General features: G+C 37.7%; 1 protein-coding gene across 4 annotated transcripts in view; it reads left to right on the forward strand.

The window, feature by feature from the left end:
• Positions 1-21,639, forward strand: part of LOC106050430 (centrosome and spindle pole associated protein 1-like) — a 100,725-nt gene that overhangs the window by 49,104 nt on the left and 29,982 nt on the right. For all 4 annotated transcript variants that reach the window (XM_056031055.1, XM_056031057.1, XM_056031054.1 and 1 more), the window contains 4 exons: positions 5,546-5,634; positions 11,367-11,451; positions 14,861-14,901; positions 19,349-19,395. In XM_056031055.1, the coding sequence (XP_055887030.1) occupies positions 5,546-5,634; positions 11,367-11,451; positions 14,861-14,901; positions 19,349-19,395 (262 nt within the window). The remainder of the gene's footprint in view (positions 1-5,545; positions 5,635-11,366; positions 11,452-14,860; positions 14,902-19,348; positions 19,396-21,639) is intronic.

The following is a 21,639-nucleotide window of genomic DNA, read 5'->3' on the forward strand; positions in this document are numbered from 1 at the left end:
AGATAGTTTTATACTTTAACACATAAACATATTAATTAAAGTCCATTCATTTCATATTTTGATCAAATAAACATTCAAATTTGGTTTTCTAAAGCTACATTCTCCTATGAAAGCTGCGAAGCAGAGTTGAGATAGGCCTAGATCTATATTCATTCATGAATCGCGTACTAAATATAATTTCGTTTAATTGTTCACTTTATAATCCCATTCATTTAACAAAGCTATCGCTCTTTTCGTTTTTAATAGATAAGAATGTATCGACTTCGGGTAAACCCATTTTCGCAAACCTAATTTTATTTTCGTAGCGAAAGAGAAATAACGTGAAAGGATCATTAGCTAAGTTTAACATACATATAAATCCAATCCACTAGATTATTCAAAAGCGTTTTTTACATAAATTAGTTCCTGATATCTACAGATTTCCTGGCGAACATTCTTTCATTAGACATTACCAAATGGTTACACATTAACACATCTCTCTTCTGAGGTCTGAGTCTATTCCTAGGCCTAGGTCTAAAACTCTTATTGAACTCTAAGATGATAAAACTTCTTTTCGCAAAGATAGTTTTATGCTTTAACACATAAACATACTAATTATTGTCCATTCATTTCATATTTTAATCAAATTAACATTCAAATTTGTTTTTCTAAAGCATTTTTAATACATTCGTTCGCTGTTCGCTAAAGCTGCGTAGCCGTGTTGAGATAGGCCTATATTCATTCATGAAAAAAAGTTCACGCATGCGCAGCACAGAACTCTAGATTAGTGTAGATTTAGATCTACGTCTACCTCAAGACCTACTTTATACTTTATACACATGAACATACAAAATTTAGTCTATTCATCTCAAATTTTAATCAAATATATGTAGGCCTACAAGCAAATGTTTCAATTTGAAAAAAAAAATGGATTTAATTAAGCCTATTAGCTATTTTGATTTGATAGCTTCATTCACACTATTTTTACATTGACACATTCGCTTTACTTATTACACTATTATTTCGTTTAATTGTTTACAAAACACTCTCAGTGACTATATCGAAAGTAATGCGCAAATAAAGACCCGCGGGTCGCGGGTAACATATGTCTAGTTATATTTATAAACTGGACACAAAATTTCTTCACATTCCAGAAGTTTCAAAGGGGGATAATATTGGATTTTTTCAAAGACATGCCCCTTCCCTCTAGATCTAACCAATCGCACCGTTTTGGCATCTTCGAAATAGGTCACGAAGTTTACGATCGCCTAACATTTACAGTGACTGCAAGACCTAGTCCATAATATTAGGCTATGCTAGTCATGATGAAGTTTCACACGCTTTTTTTAAAATCTATAGTAGATAACTCTCTAGAGCTAGACTCTAACAATAAACTTAATCTCTAATCTCCCCCTTCCACTTCCTTTCCGCCTTGCCCCCCCCCCTAAAAAAAAAGACAGAAAAATGGCTGATTTTGACAATGTTCAGATATATATATAAACACATGTGTTCACGAGTTAGAATACCTAAGGCGGAAAAATATAGATTTCTATAAATTTGGGTGCATTAATTTCCCTTCTTGGTATCAAACGAAACAATTAAATGCTAATAAGTAATTATCTAAAAGGTTATTTTTTTTAAATTAATTCATGTCTTGTCTATGTCAATTAATAATTCAGCAAAAAAAGTTTCAACTTGATTCGAGAATGGAGAATTCGAGAATGGATGTGGGAGCAATAACGTTTCCAAACTTTTTTACCAGACAGACAGAGTTGATATAAGCCTTGTAATTTAAAAAAATGCTTTTAAGGTCCTTTGTTTTCCATATCTAATTTTTAAAAAATGTCTTGAGATTAGATTTTTTTTAAGCTGACATTTTTTATATTGAGGCCTCACGAAGTGACATGTCATAAACGTAAGTATCCTCTCTTAAGTCCGGCTCTGTTTACGACTACTGGGCTCGTATGTTGATGTACGTCGAGGGACATGAATTACCCTTTAACTCAGCGGTTCTCATCCTTTTATGCTCGGCGGCCCCTTTTTACAATCCCCCACTCTGCGCGACCCCCTCCCCCACACCTACATACAACAATAGAAGAATAGACATCATCAGTCCCTATTTTCGATGGTTATAGGCGACCCCTGGCAAATTGTCAATCGACCCCCAAGGGGGAAGGGTTAGGAACTAACCCGGAACAAAAAATATAACGTACTTAGAGAAGGTAAATCTTATCTTATCTTATATAATACAGGCGTCACTTCAAAATAGAAATGATAAATAGATAATTAGAGACGTTAAAGATGACATATAATAGAAACTCATGTAAATCGTAAGTTACCAACACCTTACACTTCTCTTTATAAAGCGTATATCAGCTCTTGTCTGTCTGGTATAAAGTTTGTACACGTTGTGTCTCCCACACCCAATCTTCTATTCCCACGTATGACATAAACAAGGATCCTTCTCCTGAGTGTGGTCACTTCTGTGTGATTTGACCTTCTCCATGAATTTAAAAGATTAAAAAAGGTTACAGCGTCTTGACCTTGTCCGTAAAGTTAAATTTTTTGACGTGACCTCTCTTGAACAGCTTTATAAGATACAGCCCAAAGCACTATGATTTGTCGAGATTTTAAGCCCAGTAAATGCAGCCGAAATATTAGTCAATTTGTTTTCAGAAATGATGTCTTGTACTAGTGAAATCTCTTCAAAAAGAATGCATTGTAACAGTAAAATCTCTTCAATAATTGTCACAGTCTCGTTTGACATTGAGTGTTATTTGTTTCACCTTGGGTCAAGAAGGTGAAAAGCCACGAGAAAAACCTTTGAACAGAAAGAGGAACTAAGAATGACTAAATTCACTTTAAATTAGTAGTAGTTGTTTTCTGTACTAGGAGCAGTCAACTTTAGGGCTTTGCGCTTTATGCACTTATAGCGTTGCCTTTGTTACCCGCTGTGATGCGGACTTGATGTATTATTAGAGTTGTACTTAGTGTGAGATAGATTTATTTTAAAGAACTTTTTATTTGATACCGCTGTGATGCGGATGTAACTGTATTTCAACACGAAGGATTATATTTATGTAACTAGTACGAAGGATATCATGCCAGTTTGTATGGCCTGCTGCACCGTCTAGAAACCATCATAAAAAGGGCATCAAAAATTACACTCACAACATTACCACATTTAAAGGAACTTTTTGAACAAAAGTGTCTAAGGAAAATCGAAAAAATCTTGGAAGACAACGGCCACCTGCTCCATCAGAACTATGTCAGGTCGTCGGGAAGTGGGCGACTACTGCCAATCAAAACAAGAACGGAGCGGTACAAAAACTCATTCCTACCTCACTCGGTCAGACTATATCAACGCCACTCGTTGACCAGGAAACATGATCAGGACCATGTCGCTGAATGATCTTTTTATGTTTTGCCTGTTGTATTTATGTGAATGTTTCTGTTGTGTTGTCTTTATATGAGAAAAGAGTCCTTTTAATAACAACAAGTTTCGGTAAGGATCAATAAAGCAGTCTTAGTCTTAGTCTTAGTCTTATTTAACCAGTGACTTGTAACTGAATGCTTGAAGCTGCAGTATATTTTTCTTAATTAAATAAACGTTATTTTATCTATTAAAATTGACTCAAGTCAGTGTGTACTAGTACAGTACTAGTTATGTTTGTACAGTACTGTCAGTACAGTACTTGTACAGTACGAGATATGTTTGTTACGTGCGAAGTGTAGCTCCAGGACACACGAACCCAGATCCATTCTAAAGTATTATACATACGTTTTCATTTGCTGACCAGCATTTTACGTATGTTACAATAATGCATTGAATCATCCCAATTTATTTTCAAAAACAATGCACTCCACCAGGCCAGTCTCCTGAAAAATAATCCATTGAAACCAGTCTCTACACAAGACAAACAAACAATAAAAAAATGGAAATTCTTCTCAATAAAAAACAAAACAGGATGACTTACCTAACTTTGTTTGATTAAACTGCATGTATGACTGAATGCATGAAGAGTATGACGTAATCATCTTTTTTTTTTTTTGAAGTAACGTCTGTATTATATAAGATGAGATAAGATCAAAGAAAATTTCTTTCTAGCACAGCACACCAAAACAAACACATGTTAAGCCAAATGCTTCAAAAAGTTATTTGAATACACGTGAATAGTGAATGACCTCGAAGGCTGTAACTTTTTATTTACATAGCTTATATCAACTTGTTCTGTCTGTCTGTCACGTTTTTTCTCCGACACCCAAACCCAAGCTGAAATTTCGCACAATTATTTGTTCTACCTGACAAAACCAGAATCAATAAAATAATTAACCAATCAGTTAATTAGCTATTGGTAATTAATTATTTTGTTTGGTATTTCGAACATGGGAAAGACATTGATTATTCTAATCGCGCAGATTTATTGTGTTGTTCTAGATTAAAAATTGATACAATAATTACACTTCATAACAAGCTTTGTGTTTAATAAAAGTATTCTGTATAGCATATTTGTTGTAGTGTTTTGTTTTTAGGGCAAGTGATGTTATTTAGGTTTGTGTGTTGGGAAGAATGTTTTTTTTAACAACTTGATCCTTTGTACAGACTTTGTGAGGTAGCACCCTAATGCAGGATACCTATTTTGAAACCCCAGTTTAGAACCTGTGGAAGGTTTTAAAAGGCTTGACCCTTCACTAGTCTCCAGGGTGTGGTTTCTGCATTAGCTCTAGGCTCTGACAAGCGCAGGAAAAGCGCAGGCTTTACTCCAGGCGAGTGTCCAAGAACCCTGTCCGCCAGAGTATAGCGCTTCCCCCAGACAACTGCCTGCAGAGCTATGCACCATTCGAGCGTGAATGCCAACCAGGAAGTTGCTTACGTAACCTTTACCCTTTTCAGAACATCCCAAGAGCGTGGAAATAAACTTACTCGAGTTCCCAGATTACACCACGAGGAGGTCGGCATGCACAGTCGACACCATTTGTTATAGAAGCTCTCAACACTAAACTGCAACGTCACAACCTGCGGGCAGTTAAGACCAATAGCTCGTTGCCACGTCGTATGGACCTGCGACGTAAAAACTAAACTGCCCACAGGTGGTGACGTTGCAGGTGAGTGTCCTGCCCTTCTATAACGCTTGGTCAGGGTACAGTCCTCATTAGTCTGTATTAACTCTTTCTCTCCTAACTGACGATACCAACGTTGATTCCACAAGAATGTGGTAAATAATTACGAAGAGAAAGAGTTAAAGGTTACCAAGTATGTAGGTCACAGCTGGGTCAGCGTATCTACAGAAAAACTCAAAATCATCTTTTATTAGTGAACCTTGTACACACATTTACTATAACATCATGTAATTCACTTTCTATAATGTCTTAACCATTTCAGCATGGGTTTGAATAATTAACTATAATGAACTCTATAAAAACCATTGCCTTTTTGTAAAACGATACCACATATAAAAGAATTATTTGTTTACTTTTTTTACTCTATTTAAGCTAGCTCTTGAGGCTCTAATTATGTTACCCCCACTTTTGGCTAAAGCTATTTTGATCTTTCTCCATCCCTTAGCACGGAAGCCACATCTGGTAATTATAGAATCAATGATTCGACGAGCCAGGCGTATAACTTCTATGCCACCAGAGACCTGGACAGAGCCGGTGAGTTACAGCTCATTATCTGATTATCCTTTTCCTTTACTGATCAGTTTTTTTGTTTTTCTCTTTTTTGTGTGTGTGTGTGTTTTGGCTCACAATTCTTGTATTCAGATGTCTGAATACCACATTTAGACAAATTAGCGCAGCCAAAATAGCGCGGACAAAATAGCGCCGACTAAAAAGCGCAGACTAAATAGCGCCGACTAAATAGCGCGAAATTTCGCGACAAAATAGCGCAAGACAAAATAGCGCGGACTAAAATATGATGTGTATAAAAGTAACGGAGTTTAGTAAGTGAAAGTCCAGGGCAGCGTTTTTTGTGGTGGTCTCTCTCTTCTTCACTATTATTAGATCTAAAAGTGTGCCGTATTTACAGAGAAAGAAAGCACTTACATTTTTTTTATCTCATTCTCCTTTTCAACAATATTTAAAATGCATAACTTGCTAAAAATATGATTTTGATATGTCAGGACCCTTTTCAAAGACTAGGTCTATGTTGATGTTGATGTGTTACATGTGTGGTGGGTTCGACACAGAATTATAACAACCAAAATGACGAAGCAAGTCAGGAGGCTTATTATAAGTTTAATGTACACAAAAAACCTGCCAAGGCAAACATACAACATGATTACTAATGAGCATAAAATAAACATAATTATATGGTCTAAATGAACAGACCAATTTGTAAAAAAAAATGTAAACACAACATCAGGTATAAATACTAGATCAAGCAAAAACAAAAAAGAAAATCTTATAGTGTGAACCAATCATCTCTTTTATGAACATAAGAGAGATATGGAACACCACCAAACATTAATAAAATAAATGACAAAGTAATTAATAAAAAATAAATCAAATAGTTCTATAGAAAACTAACATACATTGAAGAGCTTCGCTCTTACCTTTTCTTACAAAAACTATGACAATTAAATAGAACAAAGGTAGTCAGACAATGAGGACAAAACCTGGGTAGCAATATGATATATATAAAAAATAAACAAGAATATGTGATGTACAAGAAACAGTAAAAATGTGTTTACCTGCAGCCTTGGTCAAAACAATGAACTTAGGACAAACACAGCAGGATCAGACAAGGTGGTATTGGAGTAGGTGCGTAGCAGCAAGTTTCAATCGAGGATGCCAGCAGGAAAAGGAATTCAAATCTCAGCTACCGGGGCAGAGGTCAACTTGACCCTTTGCTGACCGGTGCTTGGTCAAGTTGAGCCGACCCGTATATTATGTCCTCCCCACTACAGAGCCCCTAGCTTGAAACGACCCGTCTCGGGGCGTTTAGCCTAGTACGTTTCTGGAAACAGAAACAACTGTTTCTTCTCCGAACAGCCATTTTCTTGGACACCATATATGTTTCCGGACTGTAGTGTACTTGAACCTTGGATTCTACAGGGTGGCCTATCAAGTTTCTCTTTGTATGAAGAATGTAGCTGGTGCTGTGGGCTTTCCATCTGGTAATCAAGGACACTAAAATCTGTCATAGATGTTTGGGAACCTGATGGTAGTGCGGTAGTGAGGGGTGAACCAAAAAGTCTCTGTTGCTGGTGGCACTGTTTGTTTCTCCTGAATGAATATGGTCTGCGGAACTTATCAATCCGGGACTTGCATGACTGACAAGCCTCAAACTTTCCGTCTCTGGATGTAGAGCCTGGTTGGGTAAGGTGACTTGCACCACGGGTGTGAATGCGCCTAGCCTGTTTATTGGCCCGTTGTCCTACTTGGTTGACTTGAGGTGAAATGGCAAGTTTGCTCCTGCTAACTAATTCGGAGGGGTGAGACTTGACTGTTTCTCTCGCAACCTGCAGGGCCTCTCTACATTGAGAGCTAACATTAATAGGCAGGTGTGATGGCGTCATATCTCTTATAGTGTGCTTGGATTTAAAAACGTCTTGGGTGTCTCTTACTCCTTGTCGAGAGGATGCGGTTAGATGCACTGAAGGCAACTTAATAGTGGAGTTTTGGGGAATTTCCAGCTTTATAAATCTTGATCCAAGTACAATGTCATACAATGAGGATTCTAAAACAGCAGCTGTAATAGTACTATGGACAAAACGGGACTTAACATGCACTTTAGCAAGTGGTACTGTTTTGGGTGGGATGTCTAAGTCAAGAGATTGAAGGGTCTCTGATACATCCATAATGTCTTCAGGTCTTACAAAAGATCTACTGACAATAGCATCAAAAGAGCAGCCAGAGTCTAATAGACATTTAGCCCTACGTCCATTGATTAGCACTTCCTCTTCAACTTGCGGATTACGTCCAGATGAAGATGGGTTGTTTGTGTATCCAGGAAAAAGGGCAGCAATTGTGTGGATTGGCTGTGATCTGCATTCATACAAATTGTGTGAGCGGCTGTTGTGAAAATTACACCATTTTCCTAACTTCTGCCTTTTAGGTATTGTGGGTGGATTTTCTGAAACAGGGGGCAATAGACCATTGACAGAACAACCAATAGCACTTGAGTGAATCAGAGTTTCAGGTTGTGACAATTCCAGACATTGATTCGCCACATGTCCAGACTTCCAGCAGTTGATGCAGACTGGTGCTCCATCCTCAGCATATGGGAAGAATCCCCTACTTGTTTGCGCCCAAATCAGTCCTGCAGGTGCTGTGGGGCGGTTAACTGCCCACTGAACTTGGTGACTTGTCTGTGTTTGGGGGAGAGGCTGGTCGGGGTATGGGCTGCTCTGCCCATTTGCTTGTGGAGTGTGCTGTAAAGCCTCCAATAACTCCCCAAACCTGTTCAATTGGGAACTTACCAGTTCACACCACTGGTTTTGTAGTTGGGAGTTTCCTCGGTCCTGGCTTTCCCATTTGAGGGCCTGGTTTCTAACTGCAATGAATGTTATTGCTGGTTCCTCCTCCACCAGTCTCAGCAGTTCCCTACGTAGTGCAGAGTCATTCAGCCCATGAACGAATTGGTCCCTCAGCCTTGCCTCACTGAAGCACTCAACTCTCTCCCGCCTTTGTTGGCTTACCGCCACCGAGTGTTCGCTGAAGAGCCTGTGCGAGAAGTCTCGAAGGGACTCTGCTATCTGTTGACGTGATCTCAGAAAGACCACCTCAGCTTCTCGCACTGGCATAGTCTGGGCAAACGCCTCAAGGAGGGTTTCCAACAAGGCTTCTGGGTCACTCTTTGTCTTTGAGGTCTGCAAATCGAGCTCCTTCCTGGCAGGGCCGCTGACATTGCTCATAATGACTGCCACCTTTTCCTGTGCAGAATAAGGCCTGAGCTCCCATGCCTCTCTTATTTCCCTTGCAAAGTCCTCAGCTGTTGGCTCATCGGCAGTGCCCCTACCACTGAACTGGCGCACCCGCTTTGTCTGTTCCGAGATTATGAGAGGCCGTTGGCAGGCCAGTTTCAGGGCCTCTAACTGAGCCCGGAGGGCAGCGACTTCAGTTTGGTCCACTCCTGCTCCTCCTTCTGGCTCTCCTTCGCTGCCCAAAGGACCGACCTCACCCCAATCCACTGCATTGTGTTTTGTCCTGTTCTCCATTGGCTGCAGGTTTTTGTTTAATACAATTATACTCTAACTTAATACAATTATATACTTTAAATAATAACTACCTAAACTAGCCTGAAAGAAAAAAAAACAAACAACCGGAATATCTCAAATGGTACAATATAATAAAAAAAGTACTTGTTCAGCTTCTGACTTGATTGCAAGGTTCCGAAGGCTCCACTTATCGTCTGAAAGGGAGGTCTGGTAGACTCTTTCTTCGGATCCCACTTCTGACACCAAAAGATTCTGTGGTGGGTTCGACACAGAATTATAACAACCAAAATGACGAAGCAAGTCAGGAGGCTTATTATAAGTTTAATGTACACAAAAAACCTGCCAAGGCAAACATACAACATGATTACTAATGAGCATAAAATAAACATAATTATATGGTCTAAATGAACAGACCAATTTGTAAAAAAAAATGTAAACACAACATCAGGTATAAATACTAGATCAAGCAAAAACAAAAAAGAAAATCTTATAGTGTGAACCAATCATCTCTTTTATGAACATAAGAGAGATATGGAACACCACCAAACATTAATAAAATAAATGACAAAGTAATTAATAAAAAATAAATCAAATAGTTCTATAGAAAACTAACATACATTGAAGAGCTTCGCTCTTACCTTTTCTTACAAAAACTATGACAATTAAATAGAACAAAGGTAGTCAGACAATGAGGACAAAACCTGGGTAGCAATATGATATATATAAAAAATAAACAAGAATATGTGATGTACAAAAAACAGTAAAAATGTGTTTACCTGCAGCCTTGGTCAAAACAATGAACTTAGGACAAACACAGCAGGATCAGACAAGGTGGTATTGGAGTAGGTGCGTAGCAGCAAGTTTCAATCGAGGATGCCAGCAGGAAAAGGAATTCAAATCTCAGCTACCGGGGCAGAGGTCAACTTGACCCTTTGCTGACCGGTGCTTGGTCAAGTTGAGCCGACCCGTATATTATGTCCTCCCCACTACACATGTGTGTGTGTTATAATCAGAAATCTTGATTATCTGAGGCAGCTCTCTTTGATCAAATCAGGTCTCTTTTGCCGCAACATTGGCAAACTTGGTGTCAGGGTTATGTTAAGGCCTTAGCTCGTTTGCCCGGGCCCCTGACATTCAACCAGGCACCTTCGTGCTTACAATAAATAAATGACTCACTGGTAACAATGTAAATATTTAATGATATAAATATAAGTATGATGACAAACTAATGGAGTTATGACATTGAATTTGGAACATTTTAATACTGTGAATTTATTAATTAAATAATAATTCTACACCTTGCTGTCCCACAACGTACACATTAATGTTCGAAAACCACAACACAACACACTGCTGTCTCTAGTCACCAGCGTAGACTTCCAATCCCAAACTAACTCCCTGTAAAGACAAAGTAAAGACAAACTAAAAAGGTCTAGTATACTATCACTATGGCATCAAAACAACTGCTAAACGCAGCCTTAGATACTCACCCTAAACAGGGGAACACAGAAGAATCTCAACAAACGTTACACCAGCATAACAAAAACACTCCATCAGCTTACAAGCAAGGCAACAAAAAGTAAGTGCGTTCATAAATTGTGCACTTAATACACATTGGTGCTAGAATGCCATAATCTACGCACCGACACTTGGGTGTGTCAGAATTCGTTAAGATGGTGATCACCTTATGGGATGTTAGAGATCGAGTACAGGGCAATGTACCTCGAACAAACAATTCAGTGGAGGTATGACTCCATGCATTTCAGCTGTCTATTGAGGACCAACCCCTCCCCACCCCCCACAATGTTAATCTTTCACTTCCTCAGAGAACAGGAGGAGAACAATGAGAACGAGATTCTGAGGTACAATGCTGGAGAACGAAGTAAAGCTGCAAGCAAGACAAAGTAGGCCTACCTCCAACTTGACACAGACGTCTTGCAGCTATATTGCTAATATACGGAAACAAACTACTGATGGACTTTCTACCCGGCATTTCATACAATTTAACTTTGTGAAAGTTGTGTGTGTGTAAATCTGACAAGTATAGAAGTATCTTTGCGTGTTTTTGAAGTGCACTTTTGGAATATTTTAAGATACCTAAAGTGTTTCATGCAAAATGTCTGAAAAAAATTCTAACAATTAAATAAAAAAAAAATTTGCTCTATTCATATTTTGCGATACATAAAGTATTTTATTTATTATAACTTTAATTCTTTTGATATGCAGGATACGGATCCATAGTTCAACCATTGTCAATACCCTACGTGGATAACAGACCTATCATCATGCCTGGACGCTTCGAGGGAGGAGGGTAAGTCTATTAACACTGTACTACCTTTAACGGTCTTAGCAGAGGCGTAGTGAGCAAAACGTGCGCCCGGTGCTCCCCCCCCCCCAAGTTTCCATGAACATCACATAGAAATATCTGTGGCATTTTACGTCTCGAGAGACGATCTTTTTCCCTTTGCAACTTCTTGTGTGACTAAAGAGGCCAATCCTTGATACACAGCTGCGATCGCAGGTTGGGCATATATAACCATCCTTCTTTCTGCTAGTGTTGTGTATGACATCTGCAATCCGAGACCCTTTCTTTATGCTCTCTCTATCCATGTGGATCTGTCCAGTGCCACCTCTTCCCAGCTGCCAGTGTCGACATAGAAATATAGACTTATAAATAAAGTGTATTTCAATATAATATAATACAAACAGCCTTAGAATGTATTTGTAACACACTTGTGTGTAGTTGATGAATGCTGGGTTCATGTGTCCACTCAACACGTGACAAACATAGATATCACAGGTTGACCTAAATCCACTTTAGCAGACAAAATATGAAATTTATTTAATGATAATAATGCACTTTTTGGTGGTTACATAATCTAATATAGAACATAACCACATATGCAGATAACAGCGGTATCAAATATATCCAACATGTTAAGTTCGCCAGAATAGACTACAAGTAACGTCCGCATCACAGCGGGTAACAGTAAACAATAATAATATGTGTCCAGCTCCAAATACAAAATAATAACTATTAGAAATACTTTTACTGTCTTTTTTGACTTCAAGTGACAACTCTCAGCTTAAGAGGTATCCCTGAAAATCTTATTTTTGTTATTTCTGAAGCTAGGCCCTTAAAATTTGTTATGGTAACATATAATGATATTCTAAAATAAATGATGCTAAAAAAAAAGTTTTTTTAATGATGGTTGCCATGGTAACGGTGGCCATATTGTTTATTGTATACAAATTAAAAGTCTGAATTTTGTAAAAACTATTGATCAGAAATACATGAAATTGAATTAAAAGATAAGAAAAAAGGATCCTCTAAATTGATACAACGTCAGAATTAAAGATTTAAGTAAGTTTAATTTTTTACAAATTTTTGAATTTTTAGTATTTTTTAGACCTAAAAAAAACAGGATAAATATTAATTAAAAATACTTTTAAAAAAAAGTAAATAAAATATTGAAAAAAAATCATTGTACGAGTAAAGTTAATGATGTCCTTAAGAAGTGTTTCGAATTTCATCAAAATCTATCAAGTAGTTTAGGAGAAATTCCTAGTAAAGAACAATGACATGTGCAAAAACTAACGTTCTGAGAAAAATGAGTTTAAAGTATAAATTTTATTAAGATTTTGTCTTATAGACCTTACAAAAACATTTAAAAAACATGTTTTAGACACAGATTTAAGCAATAAAAATTATTGTAATGTAAAGATAAATGATTGATCTACTTAATTATGTTATTAGTTAAAAATCGATATCCTAGACCTAAAACTCAATTTTCTCTAGGGATACCTCCCCTTAACTCAAGTTCCTACTGTCCGCAACGGACCAAAAGATACTACTGACTTCGACTGCTTAAAAGTTACTACACTTTTCAAGTGACCAAAAGATACTACTAACCGTCAGTGACCACTCTCTCGACCCTTATCCTTCGTGGTCGAAGATAAGCACATTTCTCATTTCCAATTTTTGGACTCGAGGTGGCTGTAAATTCCAATCCTTGCTTTTAAAAGCCGGCCGCATATGTGGCATGGGTCAGTTGCAGATAAGCCTGCTTCTTCTCTCAGCTTTTTGTTGGTTCGGCGCTCTTTCGCCCTGGCCTCTCTTGAGGCTCCGAGACTTACTCACTTAAGTTTACTACTGACTAAGAGCCAATTTAGTCATTCTTAGTCAATTCTTACTTCCTGTTCCTATATCAGGAGTTACACGTGTCTTTTCACCCTCATGACCCGAGGCGAAGATAAAGCAGGCAAAGTCAAGCGAGACTGTGGCAGTATTACCTCACTAAAATAAGTACAATAGATTTACTATATACTTGTACCAAATAGGGCCTACTCGCGGCTGTTGTACGTGCTCAAAAGAACTCTAATACTTCATGGTGCTTCTGAATTTTTTTTTATCGATTTGTTTTTAAAATTCAATCATGAATACAGTAAATACATCAGATTTAACGCGAGATGAAGTCTCTTATAGAATTAAAATAAGCATAATGATAATTTATTAGACAGATCAAGTAACGCAATAATAATTATTTCTATGTGAAAATGTTGTTAGCCTAACAATCATATTTGTTTTTTGTTTTTTTTGCACCCTCTGTGCCCCCCCCCTTGCCTCCCTCACTACGCCTCTGGACCGTCTTAGCATATTTGTGAGAGATTATTTCAGCGCTTAGTTACTGGTTCCTTCAGAGTTCTGACTTTTTATTTATTTTTTTTATTTTTTTTTTATAAAATAATTAAAATGTCTCTTACCTTAAGAATTACTATTACTTTCGAATTTTGCCTTCATCCAAAGAACTGGTGTACAAAGTGTATGATTATTGTGAAGGTAACTTTAGAGTACCCAAAATAATCATGTAGAGTTCAATGAAAGCAATCTTAGGGTAACTTAATGTCGTTTGATGATTATGTTGGTGTAAGTTGATGGTAGTTTGACAAACATTGTGGTAATTTAATGTAATAACTTCACGATTATGTTATGTTACCTTATGGCCATGCTGTGCTAACTTAATGGCCATGTTGTAATAACTTGACGGCCATGTTGGATAACTTGATGGCCATGTAGGGATTACTTGATAGTCATGTTGTAATAACTTGATGGCAATAATGTGGCAACTTAATGGTCGTGTTGTGATAATCTGATGGCCATGTTATGATACTTGATGGCCATGTCTTGATAGCTTGATGGCCATGCTGTGATAACTGGATTCCATGTTGTGATAACTTGATGACCATGTTTTGGTAACCTGATGTCAATGTTGTGATAACTTAATGGCCATGTTATGATAACTTGATGGCCATGTCATGATAACCTGATGTCAATGTTGTGATAACTTAATGGCCATGTCATGATAACCTGATGTCAATGTTGTGATAACTCAATGGCTATGTTATGATAACTTGATGACCATGTTATGATAACGTGATGGCCATGATATGATATTTAGACAACTCATTCTAAAACAGCTGCTCAGATTAGTTGGCAAGGCCGCTTGACACACAAAAACTGGGTCTTCTAATCGCTTCTCTTACAGCAATGAAGCAGGTGGCTTTTTATTCACAGAAGCTTAAATCTCTGGCTATGCGCGCAAGGTCACAGACCCCCTTTAATGTTATTCCAAAACAACCCTACTTTATGCCCACAGAAAGCAAATAAAAGAGGATAATATTATTTTATAATATTTTACTTGTCTTTTTGTTTTCTGTAGGGAATATCATCCAAAGTACAACCCGTTTGATCACGATAAAGGTATGTACATTTGTAGATAACTTAAAACAAAGCTAATAGACCATTATGTACTTTATATGCATGCTTAAAAAATAAAAAAAAAAATAATGAGAACCATGGTGGACAGCGGCTTAATCTACACTCATTATTATCATTTTTCCTTTGCGTTCTTCATGGAACGTAAAAACACGCCACTCTCTGCGGTGTCTTGTTAGTTTTTTAAAGACTTCCCAGCTCTTTCCGGCCCTCTCGGCTTCCTCTAGCATACCACATACTTTTTGGTGCTCCTCTACGTCTTGTGCCCTGGAGGTTCCACTCTAAGGCCTGTCTAGCTCTGTTGCTGTTATCTTTTCTAAGGGTGTGACCAATCCATCTCCACTTCCTCTCTAAGATCTGCACCTCTATATTTTCTCTCCACCAATCTCCCACAGTTTGATGTTTTCTGTTTTGTCATACCAGTGTATTTTTAAGATATTTCTCAGACATCTGTTGGTGAAGGTCTGTACTTTTTTTTGTTGTGGCTTCAGTTGTTCTCCATGTTTCAGAATCATACAGTAGGACCGCCTTGACATTAGAGTTAAAGATTCTTGTTTTAGTTTTGTTGGACATGTGGGGAGCTTTCCAGGTTGATATTTGATGTGTAAATGTCTGACGCACTAGATTTATACGACGTTTAATGTCTTCGTCTGTTCCACCTAATACACTGACTACACTCCAAAGGTATATATAACTATCTACTTGGTCTATGGTCTGAGAATCCAGTTCTATGTCTCCAATTTGTTTGTTGTTTACTTTAAGTACTTTAGTTTTTTTGTGGTTTATTTTGAGGCCTACGCTTTTTCCTACTTCGCTTAAAGCTGTGACCTTTTCTTGCATATCCTGTAGTCTGTGTGATAATAAGGCTATGTCATCAGCGAATTCCAGATCTTCCAGCTTTTGTGTGAAAGTTCATTGGATTCCTTTCCCTGAATTGGAGTAAACTTCTTTTGTGACCCAATACTAGAAGGAACAGGAGCGGTGTTTGACTCCTTTTGTCACATTATCTGACAGTTTGCCACTGTGGGCTACTTGGCAGTTAAAATCATCATAAAGGTTTATATTAGTAGTGGCTAAATAATCAGTTCGTAACTGTTTTTTTGTGTGTGTGTTGATCATGTAAAATACTGCAATTATCCCTAATCTTCGGAATCAGAGGCAAAGCAATATGTGCTAGCTCAAGGCAGTAATAATCTTATTATGTTGAACGAATGAAATATTTGATTAAAAGAGAATCCATTAGCTTACCCTAACCTTCGCCTGTCCGTTAGTGTGATGAAATTTTGGGACACCACACATAATCTTTCTACCGCCTTTCTCACTTTCTCTCTATCCCTTTTGCCAGGTATAGAGTATATTCCATAGACAGGATCGATCATTCCTTATTTTTGTCTCATTGTTTCCTCTGTCTACCTCTCTTTCTGTTTCTTAGTACTCTTCCCTCTACAAAAGTCTTTTCCAGGTCCGAGGATCTCTTTACTTGGATAAACAGTTGTTTTTGTTTTTTTTTGTGGGCAGTGGACAGAAGCAAATCAATAGCCTTGTGTTCCAATAATAGAAATAGTTCGACCACTACAAGCTATTAATTTTTTATTATACCTGAAAAAATATAATGGTCAAACTAGAGTTTTCCCAGTGGGAACAATCGGCCAGTAATTCCTTTCCCAAAGATATGCATCAAATATCAAGTGTACAGAAAAATCATTAGAACCTTTTTCAAAAACCATTTCCGCCCAGATTCCATCATTAAAAAAAAAATATGTTTTTGATCTTTTTTTATGACCTGATTAAGAGTTTGCAACCTGAAAAGAGGAATTGAAAAAACATATGTATCGGAATCGGAATAAACCTTTTTACGATTGTCTCTCTCCTAATCAGGCCTTCTAACAACACTGCACAGCATAACACATCTGACATATCTCGTGACAACAAGAGTAACAAAATATTGTGGTACTTTATTAATGAGTAAATACAAATAACCAGTTCGACACAATTGGCAACGCAATAAACTGACTAGGAATGCTACACTGTACATCACCGTGCTGCCGTATTACATTCTACTTTCTATCTCATCCTGAACTCGTACGTTTCACCCGAGGACGCCAGCAGGTCCGACTTCATGACCGACTCACAGTCCCGGTCTCCTCGCTGTCCTGTACTGAACACACTCTGGTCTCTGGTCAACGAAGGCTTCTGATCACATGACCATAACAGGGGTCATATTTACGTGCAAACGTCATACCTGTACTGTCCCATGTTCATCGATATAGCACGGCTATGTCTTCCCGATGGTCAGTATCAATGTTCACTGTTTTAAGGTCCCGTTTTATTACATCCACGTAACGGAGGTGGGGGCGACCAGTTTTTTCGTGAGCCAGTCGCGAATTGCCCGTACAGAATGATTTTTGGGATGCGATTAGCTGGAGAGAGACTTTACCATGGATCTAGCATTACCTATAACAAGATAGCAACATTGCCAGTACCGTTTGTCTAGCATTGATTGTAGCATGACCGTACCATTGACCAAGGCCGGACTTTCTTAGTAGACATTGAGTCAAAGAGTTCTGCTTTTAGAGCTAGGCTAGTATGCTTGAGATTTTATTAATGTTCAGCAGTCTCTTGCAAGTTCACAATGTCAAACAGCAGATTCTTGCAAGGGCGCTACATCAAACAGTAGTTTCTGCCAGAACACTAACTTGAATAATAGTTCTTTTGTATAGGTGCTACGTCAAACAGTAGTTTCTTGTCAGGGCGCTATGTCAAACAGTGGTTTCTTGTTAGGGCGCTACGTTAAACAGTAGTTTCTTGTCAGGGCGCTACGTCAAACAGTAGAGTTTCTAGCTAAATCACAACGCAATGTGTAGACCTTCCTGTCCTGTTGTAACTCGGCATTATCTCTGTGTCTACTAAAGTGCTTTTCACAAGGTCGTCTTAGTGAATAAACAAGTTAGATTTATAACAATCTCTCAATTGTTATGGTGTTAAGACAGCGGTTCTCAACCTTTTATGCTTTTTTTTTTACCCCTTTTTACGACCCCCCCACTCTTCCGCGACCCCCCCCCCCCACACACATATAGAAATAGATGACTAGACAATAACAGTCCATATTTTCGATGATCTCAGGCGACCCCTGGCAAATAGTTAATCGACCCCCAAGGGGGGTCACGACCCACAGGCTGAGAGACCCTGTGTTAAGAGGTCTCTTCAGCACAAAAGACAAAAGCTCGAGATCCAGTTTCAAAAATAAAATCTTGGCCAAAAATAACTGTACTTCGTGTGAAATTTTCCCCTTCACTTTTTCAATAGTACACTATAATCGCAGTCTTTGACCTTGTGGAAAGTGGCATCATCAGCACTCACTGTACTACTAACATAAACAAAAAGGACTTGGGTGGGGGGGGGGAGTGGAACGATAGTGAGAAAAAGAGAGAGAAATAAAATACAGCAAAATATGAATGGCCAAGAAGACGTCACGTTGTCACATGACGCAAAAAAAAGCCACCATGTACACAATGGGCAGATAATCCTCCGTGGCAATAGAAGGGAAAGATAATGCTGAGTGGCCATGAGGCAAGGGGAAGTAATGCAGCTTGTAAATTACATGAACAAAGATTATGAAGGTTTGGCTAATTGAGTTAAACAGTGCACAGTCGAACTCCAACGATCACTTTTGCTTAAAAAATGGCATTAAATCAATAAAGAAAAAAAAAAACACTAAAAAAAAAAGAGGAATGCGCTTTTAAAAACAAAGTTTATTAAAGGGACAGAACCGCTAATCAAGAAATAAAAAAACTGTCATGAAATCCCCATATTGATGAAACTATCAAAAAATCAAACAAAGCATTGTTCAAACTTTTTACTAGACAGAGAAATAGATAGAGTGAGTTGATATAAGCTTTAGAACAGAATAAAGGCAACATTGTACTGACCTAGATAGATGGGTAGTCTCTTCAGGCAGGGCTGTCCATAGCCCGCAAGGATTCCGCCCTTTCATAGGCCCCGCGCTAATTCTATATGTAAATTATTAAATTAAACCATTAAACCAGGGTTTCTGCGGCCTCCTGATTTTTCAGCATCTTCTGGAAATAGTAAATTATACAAAAAAAGTCCTGGAAATCTCCTGAAATTATTAAAATCTCACCAAAACTCTTAAAAATCACATAAAAAAATAAACAAAATTGTCATTTTGGGGTGCCATTTAATATTGAAAACGCCACTCAGACATTTTTAAAAATAAATACAGGTAACTGTGGCATCTGGTAAAACTCCAAATGCTTTTTTTTTAAATGTTTTCCAGATGAGGATTTAAATGATGAATGAATGCAACAACTGTTAGAACCAATGAAATTACGCTAGTTGGCATCACTGAGCAATAATTTTAAATAAATAAATTGATAGTTGGCATGATTTTTTTTTTCTTTTTGTCTTTCAGAGAGTGGACTACACAAAGATATTAAAGTTCTTCTAGGAATGACACAGGTAAATAAATCCGCGTATATATTTAAATGCAAAATAACGATACCACGAATTTAATGCAAAATAGCAATACCACTAATTTAATGCAAAAATAGGGATACGAGTCTCCCAAAAGTCATTTTGGGATGGCACTAGAACAGTCCGGGCGCAAAAAAAAAAAAAAGTGGAGATTACGGAGTCAGAGAGGGGAGAGAGTTAAATTATGGCCATTTTATAAGAAGTGCCGAAATAGAAGAGGGGGTCCGGCCAAGAAATAGAAGAGATGGTCCGGCCAAGAAATAGAAGAGATGGTCCGGCCTAGAAATAGAAGAGATGGTCCGGCCAAGAAATAGAAGAGATGGTCCGGCCTAGAAATAGAAGAGAGGGTCCGGCCAAGAAATAGAAGAGATGGTCCGGCCAAGAAATAGAAGAGATGGTCCGGCCAAGAAATAGAAAAGATGGTCCGGCCAAGAAATGGAAGAAATGGTCTGGCCAAGAAATAGAAGAAATGGTCCGGGCAAGAAATAGAAGAGATGGTCCGGCCAAGAAATAGAAGAGATGGTCTGGCCAAGAAATAGAAGAAATGGTCTGGCCAAGAAATAGAAGAGATGGTCCGGCCTAGAAATAGAAGAGATGGTCCGGCCAAGAAATAGAAGAAATGGTCTGGCCAAGAAATAGAAGAGATGGTCCGGCCAAGAAATAGAAGAGATGGTCCGGCCAAACAAAAACGAAACCAAATAACAACAATATATAGAGAGGGAACAAATCAATGGGCGTAGCCGGTGGATAAAGCTAGTCTACATTTACAGACATGTTTTCTATTATTAAAAGACAACTAAATTGAACGAGAGAAACTGGCTGAGCCTGTGAGAATTTATTCCCCGGGACAGATTACCGAACGCAAGATTAGTAGATCGTTGTGTCACACATACGTCATGTTTTTTTTAGCGGCCTCCGAAAGGGGAAAAGACGCTATTAGTTTTGTGTGGTTTGTCCGTCCGTCTGTCCGCCCGTCCCGTTTAGATCTCAGAAACTAGAAAAGAAAATGAAAATCGGACATCATGATATTTTAGATCATTCAAAGTTCTGATGCAACGGCTACTTTTTGTTCCCGAAAACGAACCATCTAATTTTTTTTTTTATTAACTATGCTAGAAGATTTTGTTTTAAAACACACCACTTTTTAATGAAAAACGTCAGGGGAGGTAAGTGTTTAAAAATAATCACAGAATACTGATTTAAATGATGTTTTTAAAAAAAGAATTTTGATACGAACTTTGTTTTAGTTATAAGTTTCAAAAATAACAAATACTTTTATAGCGCTCAGTTTTGACAAATTCTCATTATATACTTGACAGTCTAAATAAGACTAAATAGAGAGATCTAGATATATTTATAGTATATATATATAATGAATGCATTAATAATTTGAACACAATTTTAATCATTAAGGCAATAGCTAAGGGGTGCAGATTTATTTATTATGTAAACAGTAGTATCTAATTCGGAAGTGAATCTATGGATAAGGTTAATAATTATTATTTTAAAAAATATAAGTGTATGCTAAATGAATATATGGAGATACTGTGGCTGAGGGGTAAAGCACTTGGAACCGGAAGTCCCGTGTTCGAATCCTTGTGAAGACTCTAGGTGGACCACTTCGAGGGGCCGATTTTGAGTTTGTGTTTCCACACAAACTGTTTTAGTAACCTTGTTTTCTCTTAAAACTATGTCGGAGCTTTAAAAAAAAGCATGGAATATCCGAGAAGGGGACGTAATTATCTCATACAAACCTATAGACAAGGAAAGTCTAATGTAATGCCTTAACATTTTTATTATCTCCCCTTCGCTCTCTGAGAAATCAGGATTGGATGTTTATGCTATAGAAAACAAATTCAATTGTGTAGTTTGTTAAAGCTATAAAATGGCCACAGATAAATATCATAAACCGGCGATGCCCCGACAACTGCCCGAGGGCCACATCTGACCACTGGCGTGGCGTTATTCAGTTAGGGTTATGGAAACGTCAGCCAACATTACATTTTTTATTGCTGTCATGTGTCCCCAGACAGACATGCTGGTTCTATACAGAATATGTGAAATATAAAATATACTTATCAAAAACGGATAACTTAGAAAAAGAAATAAGGGGGATAAATCCATATATGCATCCACATCTCTCTCATTTTGTAGCATCTATTCCCCTTATTGAAATATAAAACAAAATATTAATCACCAATAATTAATTAACTAATTGAATAATTGTTT

Source organism: Biomphalaria glabrata, chromosome 5, assembly GCF_947242115.1.
Source record: "Biomphalaria glabrata chromosome 5, xgBioGlab47.1, whole genome shotgun sequence".
Taxonomy (NCBI): domain Eukaryota; kingdom Metazoa; phylum Mollusca; class Gastropoda; family Planorbidae; genus Biomphalaria; species Biomphalaria glabrata.